General features: G+C 56.7%; 1 protein-coding gene across 1 annotated transcript in view; it reads right to left on the bottom strand.

Annotated features, from left to right (window-relative positions):
• Positions 1-3,286: 3,286 nt before the first annotated feature.
• Positions 3,287-16,358, bottom strand: part of LOC311201740 (fibrillin-2-like) — a gene marked incomplete at both ends in the record, with an annotated part of 94,397 nt that continues 81,325 nt past the window's right edge. Inside the window, 23 exons of the mRNA XM_084276167.1 lie at positions 3,287-3,661; positions 4,416-4,584; positions 5,070-5,301; positions 5,987-6,106; positions 6,694-6,822; positions 7,086-7,202; positions 7,656-7,778; positions 7,922-8,047; positions 8,263-8,469; positions 8,840-8,965; positions 9,529-9,660; positions 9,949-10,071; positions 10,518-10,637; positions 10,875-11,000; positions 11,290-11,355; positions 11,785-11,937; positions 12,017-12,142; positions 12,500-12,619; positions 13,418-13,546; positions 13,739-13,855; positions 13,948-14,073; positions 14,558-14,683; positions 15,312-15,437. Of these exons, the coding sequence (XP_084132293.1) occupies positions 3,287-3,661; positions 4,416-4,584; positions 5,070-5,301; positions 5,987-6,106; positions 6,694-6,822; positions 7,086-7,202; positions 7,656-7,778; positions 7,922-8,047; positions 8,263-8,469; positions 8,840-8,965; positions 9,529-9,660; positions 9,949-10,071; positions 10,518-10,637; positions 10,875-11,000; positions 11,290-11,355; positions 11,785-11,937; positions 12,017-12,142; positions 12,500-12,619; positions 13,418-13,546; positions 13,739-13,855; positions 13,948-14,073; positions 14,558-14,683; positions 15,312-15,437 (3,314 nt within the window). The remainder of the gene's footprint in view (positions 3,662-4,415; positions 4,585-5,069; positions 5,302-5,986; positions 6,107-6,693; positions 6,823-7,085; positions 7,203-7,655; positions 7,779-7,921; positions 8,048-8,262; positions 8,470-8,839; positions 8,966-9,528; positions 9,661-9,948; positions 10,072-10,517; positions 10,638-10,874; positions 11,001-11,289; positions 11,356-11,784; positions 11,938-12,016; positions 12,143-12,499; positions 12,620-13,417; positions 13,547-13,738; positions 13,856-13,947; positions 14,074-14,557; positions 14,684-15,311; positions 15,438-16,358) is intronic.

Genomic DNA, 16,358 nt, shown 5'->3' with positions numbered 1-16,358 from the left:
CCTCTGTGGGAACCATGCCTGCTGAGTCGGGGTGCTGCAGCTGGCCATGGGGCTGGCAGACGCCGTGGTGGGTTATGGCTGTGGGCCACCCAGCAGGGTTGTACTGAGGGATCTGAGCCCATGGGGGAGAACCTCTCCTCACCATGGAAATAAAGCTGCACTGTGCTAACCCCACACCGCTCTGCCTCTGCTCTTTGTCGCATCCCTGCAGACACTCGGCGTCCCAGCAGCTCCCCAGGTAGAGGTGGGCTGCTCTGTCATCTCACTCCACGTCTCTGGGGCTGCTCTGCAGGGGATGGGTGCCACATGGGACAGGAGCAGCACCACCTGGACACAGTGATGCAGCAGCTTGGGAGGGTCTGCTGTATCCAGAGGGACCACACGGTGTGTAGGTGCAGATCACCCCAGACAGTCCCCAGCATCGCCCGAGCACTGATGTGGAGGAAGATGCAGGGAGTGATGGGCAGAACACGGTACCCAGACCCACCCAGACCTCTGCAGCCACTCACCACCGCCGCACGCGAGTCCAACGCCACTCACCTACTTCCAAGCCCAGGAATCTCTGCCTCAGGGACCATTTTCAGCTGCCTGAGCTCGATGGGAGCATGTTTTCCTTTGCCTGGAGCTCACAGCATGAGAGTGGTGAGGGGCTGGAAGGGGCTGCCCAGAGAGGGGGTGGGTGCCCCATCCCTGGGGTGTCCAAGGCTGGTTGGCTGGGGCCCTGGGCAGCCTTGTGTAGCTCCAGGCCTGGAGGTTGGTGTCCCTGCCTGTGGCAGGGGGTTGGAGCTCTGGGAACCCTTGGGGTCCCTCCCAACCCAGACCAGTCTGGGATTCTAAGGAGGAAAACACAGAACCACTTAACCCAAAATAATTTTATTGTTGCTGTTGCTTCTGATACAAAAAGGAATTCCACAAAGAGCCACCTCTCTGTGCGGGACAAGGGGAGGAGGGGGCACAGGTTTTTGGGTTTCAACACTTCCCAAAAATAGAAACCAACCAGCAAGAAATGTCAATACAAAAAAAAATATACCAAATACCAAAACACCACACCAGAGAGGGATGAAGGAAACCTTGAGCTTTTTCACTGGAGACTTTTGGCTCAACACACGCACACAAAACCATCTCTGCTAATTTATTATTATTAATTTTTATTATTATTAAAAAAAAAAACCTGTTGGAAAAATGAAACAAAACAATAATAAAAAAAACCAAAACCCCAACCAAAACCCCCCAAAACAAACCCAAAAATAACCAAACCCAAACATCAGGCCACCCATCCTGTCACAAGCTCTGGGACTCTTGTAAAAAATCCAGAGTCTGGAGCTGCAAAAGAGTTTTCAAGTTTGCCATGAGCCCAAATACAGTATACAGACACTTCCCACCCCACACAGCGGCAGTGTACCAGGAGGAAGAAATGCCACAACCCCACCCCTCACAAAGTATCCCTCCCACCCCCCAAAACCCCAAAACCCCAACCCCAAAACAACCCAAAAGCAACAGGAATATGCACTCCTCACAACAACGAGCATGGTGGTTCGACATAAATACCAAGGGGTGGATGATACAGTGCACGAGCTGACGGTTCCAGACCAGCTGCTGAAGAGCTGAGAGCACCTTGGGTTTGTTGACAAGGTAGTTTGTGTGTCACCAGAGTGAATTAGCACCTTTTGTTTCCCCCCAGGGAGCCCCGGGGAGGGGTCTGAGGTGTAACTGAAGAGAGATTCAAGCTGTGGCATCGCAGAGACCAGCTGGAGAAGGGCTCTGAGGGGAGGAGAGAAGCCCCACGGGGACAGGGCAGTCCGGACCAGCTGTTTGAGGCAGCAGGGAAACCTCAATTTACCTAATTAATACTTTCCAGACTCTTCTTTTTTTAGTGCATTTCGTTTGTCTGCATTAACCAGAGGCTGTTTTGGTTGTCACCCAACCAAGATGTAGGTGACAACCTGAGGGACAACCAGGGGGACTGGCAGCCCGGCTTCCAGAAGCCTCCTGACTGCAGGGGGCTGGCTGAAGGCGCAGGGACACAGGGATGGGGTGGCTCAGAGTCAAGGAGCCTTTGCCAAATGAAGCTCTGGCTTATCATAGAATCACAGGGGTGGGAAGGGCCCCCCAGAGCCCATGGGGTCCCACCCCCTGCCCAAGCAGGGTCCCTGGGACAGGGCACACAGGTCGGTGTCCAGATGGGGCTGGAATCTCTCCAGAGAAGGAGACTCCACACCCCCTGGGCAGCCTATTCCAGTGCAATCCCTGCCTCTTCCTTCCTGCCAGGCTGCAGAGAGCAGCATCCCTCCCACTCCCCGATCCCCATCTTGCTCCTGCTGGTGGGAAACTTTTCACAGGGTTTCCTTAGTGGTGGTGCCCAGCAAACCTGCCCCATGCCACATCGTCCTGCCAAGCCCTCCATCCCCTCTGGCATGGGAAGCATCCAGATGCTCTCCACCAGATTCAAGGCATCTTTTCCTGACAGTTTAGTTTGTCCAACCACATTCAACAACGCAATTATTTGCCTTTTCCCAGAGCTCCTCTTCATTTATAGAAGGTCACCTTAACCCCTGGACTTGCTGGAGCTCTGGAAAAGCTCTTCCAGTGCCAGTCTTTGGGGGGAGTGGAGGTGTTTAGCAGTGGGAAAACCCTGCTGCTTCCCCACAGGAGCCTGGCTGCTTCGTGATGCCAAGGTTAGCAACCGACCTGCCCCTTCACTCAGAGGTGACCTTTCCTGTGTGAGAGGAGCCCAAAAGGACCGTGGAGAGGACAGAGAGAGGCAGAGCACAGCCAGTGTAGGCACAGGATGGGCTCTGCAGCACTGTTGTGACAACACAGAAGCAAAGGAGGAACAAGAGCTGCTGGGAAACTCACTAATACCACACCATCCACAGCTCCTTCCAAAGCTGCTCCCATCCCTGCCTCACCTTTTCTTGGCTGTGGGGTGGTTGTGTGACCCGTGACCATGAAGGACAGGCAGCTTCCCCATGGCACTGCCCTTGCCAGCTGGGAGCAGAGGGAGGCAGTCCCTGCTAACAAAGCTTTGAGGAGCTCTTATTTCTTTGGTGGTGTGGCTTGGGGTTTGACTCAAGCTCCCCCCACGGAGTGGAGTGTTCCCTGCATGGCCAAAGGGAGTGCCGAGCCCAGAGGGACATTTCCCATCCCCTCGGATGTACAGTGCAGAGGAGGAGGGGGTGGCAGAGGGGAGTGGGGGGTGCAGCGAGGGGAGAGGCAGTTGTTTCCAGGGGTGGAGGGGGCAAGGCTAAGCACCGGACTGCGGGTCGGGTGGGTGATCTCAGGGATGTTAGTAGAGCTGCAGCTGCAGCTTCATCCTCAGTGCCTGGCCCAGCTCTCCTGCCAAGTAGTTGAGGTGGTTCTTGGCCTCCAGTTTCTGCAGTTCCCTCCTGCGGTACAGGGGGACGCTCACGATCTCCAGCAGGTAGGTGCCAGGCGCGATCTTCTTGCGGCCCAGGTGCAGGTAGCTGAGCCCCTCCTTCTGGTGGATGCGGAAGTAGCCACCCTCGTTGCCCTGGGAGATGAGGTACCGCACGCGGTTCTCCAGGGGCTCCACCGCTGGCAGGAGCTCCAGGATGTGCTCCTTGTGAGCCAGGTCTGAGAGGTTCAGCATCATGGACAGAGGAGCGTCCACATCCATGCTGGCCAAATTCACAGTGTGATCCTTCGAAAGGAACCAGGCGTGTTACTTGCAGACAGCAGGAAAAGCCCATGGGCAGGTGAAGGAGGGTTTAACTGAGAGGAGTTCTGCCCCACAGGAAACCCCAAAACAGCTCTGAGAAGCAGCTGTGGCTTCTATGGTCCTTCAGGTCCCTCTTGGTACCCTGCTTGTGTCTCAGACTGCACCACCCAGCGCACAGCCCTCGTCCTCAGGGGAAGAACCAGTAACTTCAGAGGCATTTTCCTCCCAAGGCCTGAAGGGCCCATAACAACTTCCCCATCTGATCCGTCCTGCCCAGGCTTGTGAACGTCTTGGGGGAGCCTTGGACAGAGGCTGGAACTTGCCTCCAAGGAATAACCTGTACTCACAGTGACAGGTCCAGTCTGGAGCCAGACAGTGCTGACAGCCCTTGGGGACCCTACGGGAACTGCTCCCCGTTGGCTCCCCTTGCAAGGAAACATGGCCTTTGCTTCCCTGTTGCACACATCTCCAGAGATTGCACACAGGTGCATGGTCCCTAAGACTGTCCTGACCTCTAACCTACTGTGAAAGACCTCCCATTTCTGTGGGCTCCATGGCACCCACCACCAGCCAAGCACCCAGCACAGGCAGGTTCAGTCTGGGCCACCTCGGTCTGGGCTGAGGCAGCCCCATGGGATGGGGTACACTGCACAGGCATCCCCTCCAGGCAGCATTTCCCCAAGTGACACAGCTCTTTCCTTACTCCACCCCACCCAGGATGCCACAGATTTCTTACCTGGTGCTTCTCAGTGCCATTGACACTGCGTCGCTGCCGACCCCTCTTGGGGTAGCCATTTATCTTGCACTCATAGCAGGTTTCAGGGGAGAGCAGGTTGTCCTCATCCTCTTCTTGGGGGGCAGGAAGGTAGGAACCTTTCCCAAAACCCAAGCCAGAAATACAGTGTCTGGTGGCAGAAGAGCAGAGAGACCCATCTCAGACTCATGGTTCAAGAGGGGTATCTTACCATTGCCCTCACTGGTTCCTCTGGTGTGACACACAGGATCTTGCCTGGGTATAGGACAATGACTTGTACACAGGACATGCCTGAGAGCTTGTTTAGATGTGTCTAGGAGGTTTAACCAAGCTGCACCATGCACTACAGGGATCTGCAGAGCATCTGCTACAGTACCAGCAGCTGCACGAACCGCTGGATTAGTGAAATGGAAGAGGAGAGGCATGAGGATCGTGTCATGGGTAAGGAACTGTCTGGCACGGAGAAGCTGAGGACCCCTGTGGGAATGGGGGAGGACTGTCTCCTGGTGCTCCTCAGATTGGTGGCAGAAGTGTGGTGATGGAGCATGTCTGGGGGCACCATGCACCTGGAAGCCTGCCACATCCTCCAGGAACATACAGGTGCCTGTGGGGACTGCCCACTGGCTGCTCTCTTACCCTTGTCCTGCTCGGAAGTAGCCTCCAGGACAGCCACAGAGGTACCCTCCATCTGTGTTGGAGCAGCCATAGCTGCAGGGGCTGCCACCAGCTGAGCATTCATCCACGTCCTGGCAGCCACCAAAGGCTTGGTCAAAGTCGAAGCCAGACGGACAGACACACTTGAAGCTTCCCAGAGTGTTGTAGCAGGAGGCAGAGCCGCAGGCAGTGGGGCTGGAGCACTCGTTTTCATCTGCACCCAAAGACAGCAGAGCTAGTCAGAAACTCAGTGGAGGGGAGCTGGTGTTCCTCACCCCACGTGGCCAAGGAAACCTGCCCACAGCCAGTGCTGAGCTGCAGCAGGTTCCCTTCTTTAGATCGGATATTAGGAAAAAATATCTTCATCAAAAGAGTGGTCAGGGTTTGGATCAGGCTGCCCAGAGAGGTGCTGGAGTCACCATCCCTGGGGGGGTTAAAGAAAGTGTAGATGTGGCACTTTGGGACATGGTTTGGTAGATGGTGTGGTGGTGGGTTGATGGTTGGACTTTATGATCTTTATAGAGGCCTTTTCCACCCCTAAAGATTCTACAGTTCTGTGCTTCTCCTGGCTGCCCTGTGAGACCTCATCCCATGCAGGCCCCTGGAGGACATCCTCCTGCAACGCAGGGAGCTGCTGGTGTCAGGAGCACTGGGAGCCCATCACTGCAGAGCAGCTTCCTGACGGTCCCACTGCAAGGAGAACCTGTGGCAGAGCAGGGGCACCATCGCTGGGCTCAGGAACTGCCCCTGGGACAGGGCAGGAAGGTCAGTGCTGGGGTTGCAGAGATGAACCCAGAATCCAGTGTCAGAGATGGCTGAGGGTGGTTGGAGGGACTTGGAGCTTAGCCACCCTCTGTCCCCCACCCCTCTAGCCACAGGAGCCCCTGTCCCACACTCACCCACACACTGGTTCCACTGGTAGTGCTGCACGTAGCCCTGTGGGCAGCCGCACCGGTAGCCTCCCAGCACGTTCTGGCAGCCGTGCTGGCAGCGATGGTTCCCATCACACTCGTCCACATCTGCAGCAGGGTAACAACACAGAGAGTGGTGAGACAACTTCTCCCTCTCCTGTGGGCAGCGCTGGGTGCAAGGGGACCACGTGCACATGGTACGTGCCTGGCAGCCAACAGCCTTGAGAGTGCTCACAAGGGTGGGCAGTTCTCCTGCCTAACTATGTCTCTGCAGCTTGGACTGAGTAGCACCCTCAGCCCCAAGGCCCACACACATCCCCTTGCAGCCCCTGCTTGGATGTTTTTTGATCTAAGATCTTGGCCTGGCCCATCTGCCACATGCTGAACATGGACTGTTCTTCACTGTATCACATGCTGGGTTCTGGTCTGTGTGAGATCTCCCCCTGCTGAGACCCCAGACCCTTCCTTTCCCACCTTTGGCTGCTGTGGTTCCAGCACCAAGACCTTCATTTACTTGTCCAAGAGCCAATGCTTCTCCAGGCAGGTCAGGCACCAACCTTTCCTTTGCACCAGGGCCCCACAGCATGTGGGGCACATTCTTGGACAGACTGAGCTGCCTTAGAGACTGTGAGTGAACTAAGGAACTCCTCCCCATGGGACACGTGCCTGTCGAAGCCCCAGAGACACAGACCCACCTTCGCAGTTGACACCAGAGCTGTCCAGGGAGAATCCTTTCTGGCACTCGCAGTTGTAGCTGCCCGGCGTGTTCAGACACTGTCCCTTGGCTCCACACAGAGAGGGCTGAGCTGTGCACTCGTTATTGTCTGCAAAACACCGTTGGCAGCCTGTAAGTCCATCCCCAGGGATGTGGCTGTGTGTGGCTCTGCAGACAACCACCCTGCATCACGGAGCTGCGCCCTCTCTGCGTAGCAGATGGACATGGCAGATGCACAACCCCTGGCTGACTGGAGAGGAGCAGTGCTCTAGGGACACAGTTGGGGGGCTGGAAAGACTCTCCTGGGCTTAAAGCTGAGCCCTGGAGACCTTGCTGGTGTGGTAGAGCAGAGCAGTGGATGCTTCTACTCACCGATGCAGGACGAGTGGTGCTGAGTGAAGCCCGGGGGGCATTTGCAGTTGAATCCTCCAATAATGTTCACACAGAGGAACTGGCAGTTGTGCTGCTTGGTGGAACATTCATCCAAGTCTAAAGCAACAAGCACAGGAACACGTGTCTCGATTTATCTCACTGAGCTCTCTGTGGGCTGAGCCTGTGACTCCTGCCTGCACGTGGTGATCCTGGGCAGACCAGGACCTGACCCGGGTCAGCCTCAGGAGCAGCACAGGCAAAACTGCTACAGGAGAATAACAAGTCCAGGGAGGACCCTCTCCCCACCTCAGCTGCTGATCACATACAGACACACTTGGAAGATGCTGAGACTTCTCTCTGCCTCTCCCAGACTCTCCCAGGTTCTCAGGCCACCCTCCTCACAGCCTGATACTGTGAGATGGGCAAAGCTCCAACCTGGCACCTCTTCCCATTGTCCTACAGCTGAACACAAGGACCTGGCTGTGCCTGGCACGTGTTTTTCAGCTGTCACCACCCCCCTTGCTGCCAGAGATGAGGCAGGGAATCTGCTGCCTTCTCCTGGGTGAATACCTTTGCAGATCTTCCCATCTTCTTGCAGGATGTACCCTCGGGGGCAGGAGCACTGGTAGCTGCCTTCAGTGTTCTTGCAGATGAAGTTACACGGCTTAGGGGACTGGTTACACTCATCCAAATCTAGACTCAACAGACAAGACACGTCAGCATTCACAGGCTGTGCTGCCCTAGGTGGGGGGTTATGGGACCCTCTCTTTGCACATGGAAAAGTAGGGGTAGGAGTCTTCTGAGGCTTTTCCAGAGACAACTTCCTCCCGACTCACCCACGCAGGCTGTGCCTGTGATGTCGGCGGTGTAGCCCAGCCGGCAGTGGCAGCGGAAGGAGCCGATGCTGTTGATGCACTGGCCGTTCTTGCAGAGGTTGGGCAGCACCTTGCACTCATCGATGTCTGTGAGGGGCAGGGAAGGACCTGTCAGTGCCACCTCTGCCCCACGTGCCTGAGCCATCACCGTGCCACGGCAGCTCTGACTCTCCCAGGGAGCCTTCTTGTCTGCTCCAGGCACCGTGTCGGTCTGTCCCAGCCAGTTCCCAAGGGAATTCCCCCTGTACCCACACCCCTGCTTTCTCCCCTCTGCACTGAAGATGCTGTGGGCCCCAGCTCACCTCTCCCATCAGTGGAGTACCCTGGCCCATGAGGGCACATTTTCTTGTACTGGGCGGTCCCAGGCAGGGGGCAGAGCTCACACTGGGGGCCCCAGCTGCGCCCGCTATTGCAGCAGCACTCGGACTTGGTGACCAGGTTGCGGTTGGTGGAGGACATCTGGCACATGGTTTGCAGCACTTCAGTGAAGCAGAATCCTTGCCGGGTGTCTGGACAGAGAGAGCAGGGATACAGGGTCAGGATCTGAGTCAGTGCCAGCACCAGGGATAACCAAGCAGCCTGCCCAGCCTGCACCAGTTCCAGCATGGAGGACAGTGGGTTTGGACAATGCTAAAGACTCCTCAACAGCCTTTCTGCTCAGAAACCCTGGAACACCTGAAAAGCATCACCTGCTACTAAAGAGAGGCCACTCGAGACAGAATCCCAGAATCACAAGGTTGGAAAAGACCTTCGAGATCATCAAGTCCAACCATTCCCATCCTAAGCCAAACCATATCCCTAAGTACCTCATCTGCCCTTTCATTAAACACATCCAGGGAAGGTACCTGGAAGGAGGACCCACCAGGACTTGGCAATTACCGATACACTCGGTGCCAGAGGGGCTGACTTCAAAGCCTTCGTTGCAGTCGCAGCGGTAACTTCCCACCGTGTTGATGCAGCGGCCGTTGGGGCAGATCCCAGGCTTGGTGCGACACTCGTTCTCATCTAGGAAGGAAGGGACAGAGAGCTGCAGTGAGCCACAGGACAAATACCAGCTTTCCTTGAGGCCCCATGCTACCACTCAGCTTGAAACACCCTCACATAGTCTCTGAGGACATCCTCCACATCCTTAGGAAGCTGAGAAACACATCCACCTGCCCTGGACCTCTCCTGAAGCAGCATGGCCAAGCACTCAGCTTCCCTGGTTTGCACACTCTCCACACACAAGTGGCCAAGCTGCTGGGCTGGGAGCAGAGCCGGGCTCGCTCTGAATTCCTGCTGTGTCTGGGATGTCCAGTGCTGGCCCTTCCTGAAGCAGCTCAGCATGAAGAAGCTTGACACAGACAGGGAAAGACTCAACAGAAAGGACACATGGTGTAATGGTGTGTTGGAGCTGTGTGGACCCATGGCTCCGGAGACGAAGAGGGGTTTTGTGTGTGTAGGCATTTAGTAGGACACACAGGAAGGTCTGATGCATGGGGAATCCTGGGGAGGAGCTGTCTGACAGGACATAGAAGAGGATGCTCTCCAGCCTCACTGGGAATCCCTCCCAGCCTGGTCCACAGTACCTGTGCAGCCCTCTCCATCGGGCCTGCGCTGCATCCCTGGCGGGCAGATGCACATGAAGGTGCCGATGAGATTCTTGCACAGCATCCCTCGGGACTCGCAGTCGTGCAGCCCCTCTGCACACTCATCCAGATCTGCAACCAAGAACCTCATGAGATCACATTCAGCCTGCCAGCTCTGCAAGGCTGTGGGGGCAACTAGGAACTGAGAGCTCTCATCTGTGCTGCTCTGCCAATCCCTTCTGCCTGGGCCCAGGCTGGCTGGCAGACAGCACGACACCAAGGGAGGTGACACAAGCACAAGCCCAGAGATGCCAGCTCAGCAGTCCTACCTTCCCTCTGCACAGCACCAGGGACTGGCCAAGTGCAGGGTGCTGGGGGGGTGTGTGGGAGTCCCCTGATGGGTGCAGAAGGGGGTTTTACCTCTGCACATCCTTCTGTCTTCCCGCAGGGCGTATCCAGCTGGGCAGGTGCACTCATAGGAGCCAAAGGTGTTGATGCATCGGAAGGCACAGAGCAGGGGATTGAGGGAGCATTCGTTGATATCTGGGAGGCAGGAGAGAAGGGGACTCAGCTGTGCTCCCAGCAGAGTCAGCTGGGCAGTAATGCTGACAGCCTTCCCCCTCCCCAGGACAGAGGTACCCCCCACCCTGTGTGTTCATCTCATGAGAACTTTGTTCCACTAAGGCTTCCTGCCATGGTCTTCAGGTGAAGAGGGACAGACACCTGGTCTCTCAGCTGCTGTAACAAGGACAGAGTCTTGGCTCCTTGGGGAGGGAGCTCCTGCATTTAAGCAGGTGTCCAGACCTCCTCCTTGGCTCCAGCCTCAGAAGAAGTCAAGGGGGACCAGTACACTTAAGAGATGAGTCTCAGCTAGCTTTTCTGCCTCCTCTGTCTGTTGGAGGCTGACTTGACTGCTGCTCACCCAGTAGTGTCACAAACACAGCCCAGTATGCAGTGGGGGTGAAGGGACTGCCCCACAGCAGCCTTACCTTCACATGTCATCATGGGACCTGGCTCGAAGCCCTCATCACAGGCACACTCGAAGCCTCCCACCACGTTGGTGCAGGTGCCGTTCCCACAAGGGTTGCCAATGGAGCACTCATCGGTATCTGGAGGAAGCCAGGGCCACGTTAGGTGGATGAGATGGACAGGAAAAGTGCAGCCTGGTCTCTTCTTGCAGCCAGAGCATTCAAACAAGCCCAGCAAGCCAGGAACCAGGGGCAGGGGGAGAAGGGCAGGGGGAGAAGCGAGTTCCTGCCCTCCACACACACACACACACCATTCACAGCCTGGGACATAAGGAGGAGAAAAGCAGAGGCAGCAAGTGCTCCCCATCAGACCCCTACCCACGCAGTTGACCCCTGTGTAGTCCAGGTTGTACCCAAAGGGGCACTCGCAGCGGAAGGACCCGTCGGTGTTAATGCACGCCCCGTTGATGCAGACACCCAGGTTCTCTGAGCATTCATTAACATCTGCAAGGCAAACCAAGACAAAGAAACCTCATGTGAATGTGTAGCCAGAAACATACCCCTGTCCTCTCAGGCCTGACCCTGCAGCCCCAGATACTCCCTCCTCTCCAGAGCCGGGGGCTGAACCGCTGGTGAGCAGTCAGAGAACACAAGCCCAGGAGGGAGCTCAGGCCTACATCCCTCCCCTCCTGCTACAGGGCTTCAACCCTGCCTCAAGTTAGCCCAAGTTTGGTTGCTTCTAAGCATCCTGCCCACAGGGTACGTTTCTTCTCATCCCGAGATCAGGCCTTACCTTCCCGGGTGTCACCTGGGCCTGGGATGGCTCCATGGCCGTATGGACACAGCTCCTGGAAGGCAACTGGAAGGAAGCATGAAAGTGAGATATGCTTACAGGTGTTTCCACTCCCAGAAGCTGAAAATGTGCTCTGGAGACTTCTAGAGCATGATGGAAAGTGTGACAGCTCGTGGCCCGTGGGAGGCTGCTTGGCAAACTCCTGTGCTTGGCTCTGGATGTGCTGGGTGCTTCTGCCTTATCTAAAGCCCCACAGAGAACTGAGAGAAGATCCAAAGCAGAAATAAACCTGACTGTAGCTGCTGGGGACCCAGAGCACGCTGCAGTCCAGAAAGGGCTACTAGGTTTGGAGGCAGTACCTCCAGACAGAGGAGCCTGCGCTGCTGGATGGCTGGCACTGTGGCTGCCCTACCTGACCTGCACACCATCCCCAAGCTCTTCAGACGCTGGGGGCACACGTATCTCTGCCACAGAGCCAGGCCCCAGCACACCTACCGTTGCCCTCCTGCGGGCACAGCTCACAGGGGTCCCCCCAGCCTTCTCCTGGCATCTTGCTGCAGCAGCACCGGGCTTTGGTGGTGTTGAAGGCCTTGGGGACAGAGCACTTGCCGTTGTCGAAACGAGTGAAGCAGAAGCTCTGGCGGGTGTCTGCAGGAGAAACACGCGGGGGGTTGTGGACACCCAGGCTGGTGCCGCCCCCCTGCCCCCCCCCGCGGGCTCCACTCACCGAAGCACCGCCGGCCGTTGTCAGACAGCACAAAGCCCGGGGGACAGACACACTGGAAGCTGCCAGGGGTGTTGGTGCACGTCCCGAAAAGGCAGATGTTGGGCTCCTCTTCACACTCGTTGATATCTGGGAGCACAGGAGACATAGTGCTTATGGAGCAGCCAAAGGTTGCCCCTTTCCTCACTGCACTGAAACCTGCTGATGCTGCGATGTCTGGGAGCTCTGATGCCTGCAGGACATCACCCCAGCCCTCAGCCCTGACCCACCCTCAGGGCAAATAGGGCAATGAAGACGCCAGAGCACAGCAAGACCACTGAGCCTCCCCCATCACAGGAGCACGCCTTGCCTAGCTCTGTGCTCCATGGCTTTCAAGAGGATATTTGGGGTGGTGATGCATGGCCTAGCCCACTCAAAGCATAGGGTTATTCTGGGACTGTTTTGAGGTGCTGAGCTGGAAAGGAGGAAGCAGAGAGCCAACATTACCAATGCAGTTGTCGTTCTGCACCTCATAGCCAGGGGGGCAGATACAGCGGAAGGAGCCCTCCAGGTTCTGGCAGGTGCCTGGGGAGCAGGTCCCAGGCAGGCTCACACACTCATTGATGTCTGCAGAGGAGAAATCATAGAGTCATAGACTGGTCTGGATTGGGAGGGACCACAAGGGTCCCAGAGCTCCAACCCCCTGCCACAGGCAGGGACACCAACCTCCAGGCCTGGAGCTACACAAGGTTGCCCAGAGCCCCAGCCAACCTGGCCTTGAACACCCCCAGGGACAGAGCATCCAAATAACCAGTGCTGGTGTCTGTACTCAGCTCGGAGGACTTGGGTACAGGGTGCCTCGCTGTACCCAAGCCCCACCTGCAGCTGCACCCTGCTTTGCCCAAAAGATGCAAGGGAAGCAGGTAAAACATCTTCTAGGATGCTCTACCTTTTGTACTCAGGGAACAGGGACTTGGACACTGCAGGAGGCAGTAGTGGGCAACAGTAACCAGAATACGACGTGCCCCCACAGCCCCTGCCTGCAGGGAGATTCCCAAGGCATCCCTGATACAGCCCTGCATGCTTTAGGGACATGGACAGGACAACATTTCTCCTTGCTGCCTGCAGGACTCAGCACATGGGAAGTGACTTGCTTGACTGTCCCCTGCATCGCTGTAAGGGTGATGTACCACAGCAGACCCCAGGCCAGCCTCCCATGGGCAGTCAAATGACCAGGCTGTGGATCTGCAGGACTGGGGGCCTTGTGAGTGGTTCTGGAGCTGAGCACTGCCCAGCTGGCTCTGATGGGAACACCCTGAGGCAGAGCAGCCTGGGGACCAGGTCCCACAACACCACACAGTGCCAGCCACGCCAACGTATGGCTCAGTTCCCTGGGAAGCTCCAGCCTGCTGCCCGGACACTCACCTACACAGTTCTTCCCATCAGGGGTCCGGTCATACCCCTCCTGGCACAGGCACTGGAAGGAGCCGATGCTGTTGATGCACTGGCCGTTCCGACACACCTGCCCCACCAGGGATGAACACTCATCAATGTCTGTGGGAGGGAGATGATAAGCACAGTGGGGAGATACACACAGCATGTGAGTGTCAGCTGCCTTAAACCAGCCCCACGCCCCTGACACACAGGCACCCCTACAGCCACTGCCAGGTGACGCAGAGCTGACACCCTGTGTGACACCTCGGCCCCAGTCAGCAGACCCTGCGGTCAGGATGTCCCATCGCTCACCCATGCAGTCGTTATTGTGTGTCAGCTCAAAGCCAGGGAAGCAGAGGCAGTTGTAGGAGCCGACTGTGTTCTTGCAGGTCCCGTTGCCACAGGGCTGTCGGTCACACTCATCAATGTCTGCAGAGAGAAGGTCACAGCTTCAGGGGCTGAGTGAACCGAGAGCCACTGCCTTGGGTGTGCCACAGCAGGGTCGTGGCAGCCACACTGACCCATGCACATGGTCTGCTCCCCCGTGGCCTTGAAGCCGTTGTGGCAGATGCAGACGTAGCTGCCCTCAGTGTCAACACAGTCCCCGTGGCTGCAGACGTTGGGGATCTCCTGGCACTCGTTGCGACCTACAGGGAAGCAAAGCAGGCAGCAGTGAGCAGAAGGGACGGGCCAAGCGGGAAGAGCCCAGGGGCCTTCTGCAGACCCCTGCCTGCTGTTGGGAAGCTGCGTCTGTGAGCAGCAGCACAGCAGAGTGGTGGCTTGGTCTGCTGAGAAGTGGCTTCACAGGGCACAAGAAATCAATTCAACTGGAGAAAATGGTCTGAGCTGCCAGGCGAAAGGTGCACTTCACAGCGACCTTCTTCCCATCCCTCAGGAGCCCACACACAGTCCCAAAAATACAGGCATCCCATAATCCCAGCACAGCCAAGTCATAATCCCCAGGCTCAGCAAAAGACCAGGATCCCACTCGTGGGATGAGCACGCCCTTCGTGCTGCCCTTCCTTGGGACCACGCATGGTGGGGTCTGCAAAGCCATGTGAGGAGCCTAGGCAGGGGTGTCAGCACCTCACACACGTGTCTGGAATAGGTAGCAAACAGCTCCCATCTTACCCACACAGGCTCCACTAGGCGACAGCTTGTATCCTGTTGAGCATTCGCACCTGTAACTGCCCGGGATGTTGATGCAGTCGGCGTTGCGCTGGCAGAGGTTCTCCCCACTGCTGCACTCGTCGATGTCTGTGGGGGGAGAGCAATGCAGACCCTGACCTTGCAGGGAGCCAAGCACTCACCAGGCACCATCAGCCTGGGAGGGCTGGAGGGGCTCAGTGGGGTCAACTGAATTTTAGCCCTTGGTTTGCTCTGATCCCACTCGATTTTCAACGTTTTCCTATTGCTCCACAATAAAATAATGGGGATTTTAGTTACAACTTGAAACTTTGAAACACTCACACTTGAAAACTTATTAAAAAACCAAACAAACAATGGAAGGGAAAACCCAGACAGGAACATGAATGAAAATCGGCAATATTTGTCCAACCACTGAAAATGGAACATTTCAAGAAGGCTGAGAACATCACAGAATCACAGGGGTTGAAGGGCCCTCCAGAGCCCATGGGGTCCCACCCCCTGCCCAAGCAGGGTCCCTGGGACAGGTCACACAGGTCGGTGTCCAGATGGGGCTGGAATCTCTCCAGAGAAGGAGACTCCACACCCCCTGGGCAGCCTGTCCCAGGGCTCTGTCATCCTCACTGCATGCAAGACTCTGTCTGTTCCCAGCCCTCACCCTGGTGCCCCGTGAGGTGGGGAGATGCCAGAATCACGCTGAGAACACCCACCCTGCAGCCCCCCTCAGCAGCCCCGTTACCTTCACAGATGAGCAGGATGTTGTTGTAGCTGAACCCAATGGGACACTCGCACCTGAAGCTGCCGATCTGGTTGATGCAGACGCCGTTGGTGCAGATGGCTGGGATCTCACTGCACTCATCAATATCTGCACACAGACAACATCCCTCAGCATCCTGGGAAGGCAGCAGGGAGGAAAACATCCCCCACAGCTGGGAGACTGCTGCCCTTGGCCATTCTGAAAAGAAGACCATCTGGAAAGGGCCATCAGATGAAAAGTGGAGCATCTCTTGGAGGACTGATAAAGGATCAGGTGGGTCATTCCAGGCTAGGGCCACTCTGGGTACACTACAGAGCCACACAAGAGTCCACAGATTGCCCACAGAGCCTGCACAGCATGTGTTGGGAGGGATCCCACCCAGCACATCCACCCTGTTTTCTCCGAGGGTCTCTGCAGTGACACAGACACTTGCTCAGACCCTGGGACCAGGCTGCAAATGGGAAGCCCAGAGAGTTGCTGAAATACTGAGATGGCACCAGGGCCCATGGCTCTGTTGCTGTGCCCAGCTCAACCCACTGCCTCCCCTGCAGCCTCTGCATTGATCCCTCTGCGGCACTTCCTGGGAGCAGAAGATGAACCCATCTCCTTCCTCTTCGGTCCCCTGGCTAATCTCTTTGTCTCACCACCTACCAGTGAGTCCATCTCTCACGACTTCAGAACATCTGTGGAAAACCCCCAAGTCCCAGGGCTTTCACCAGCTCCTCCAGCTTTCTGTCTACCAAAACACCAACCTGACACCTTGGCTCTCAGCAGTCTCCTGCTGCTACTGGCCCAGCGCTGCTGGCAGCCTGAGTGCCAGGGCTCTCATGGGTCTGGATCCACCTGGCCTCTGGTAGATGTGTCTCCAGGTGGGACAGGAAACCAAGGCACAATTGCAAATGTGGGGAGGTCTAAGCAGCCTGGCCACACAGGACATGGGCTTGAAGGCTTGACCAGCAGCTTGCAGCCATGTCTGCCACCTCTTTTCCTTGTATCTCCTGCACTTGAGGATTAATTTACCAAGGGAGG

Source organism: Gallinula chloropus, assembly GCF_964237585.1.
Source record: "Gallinula chloropus genome assembly, chromosome: 28".
NCBI lineage: Eukaryota > Metazoa > Chordata > Aves > Gruiformes > Rallidae > Gallinula > Gallinula chloropus.
This window is presented reverse-complemented; position numbering and strand designations above follow the sequence as displayed.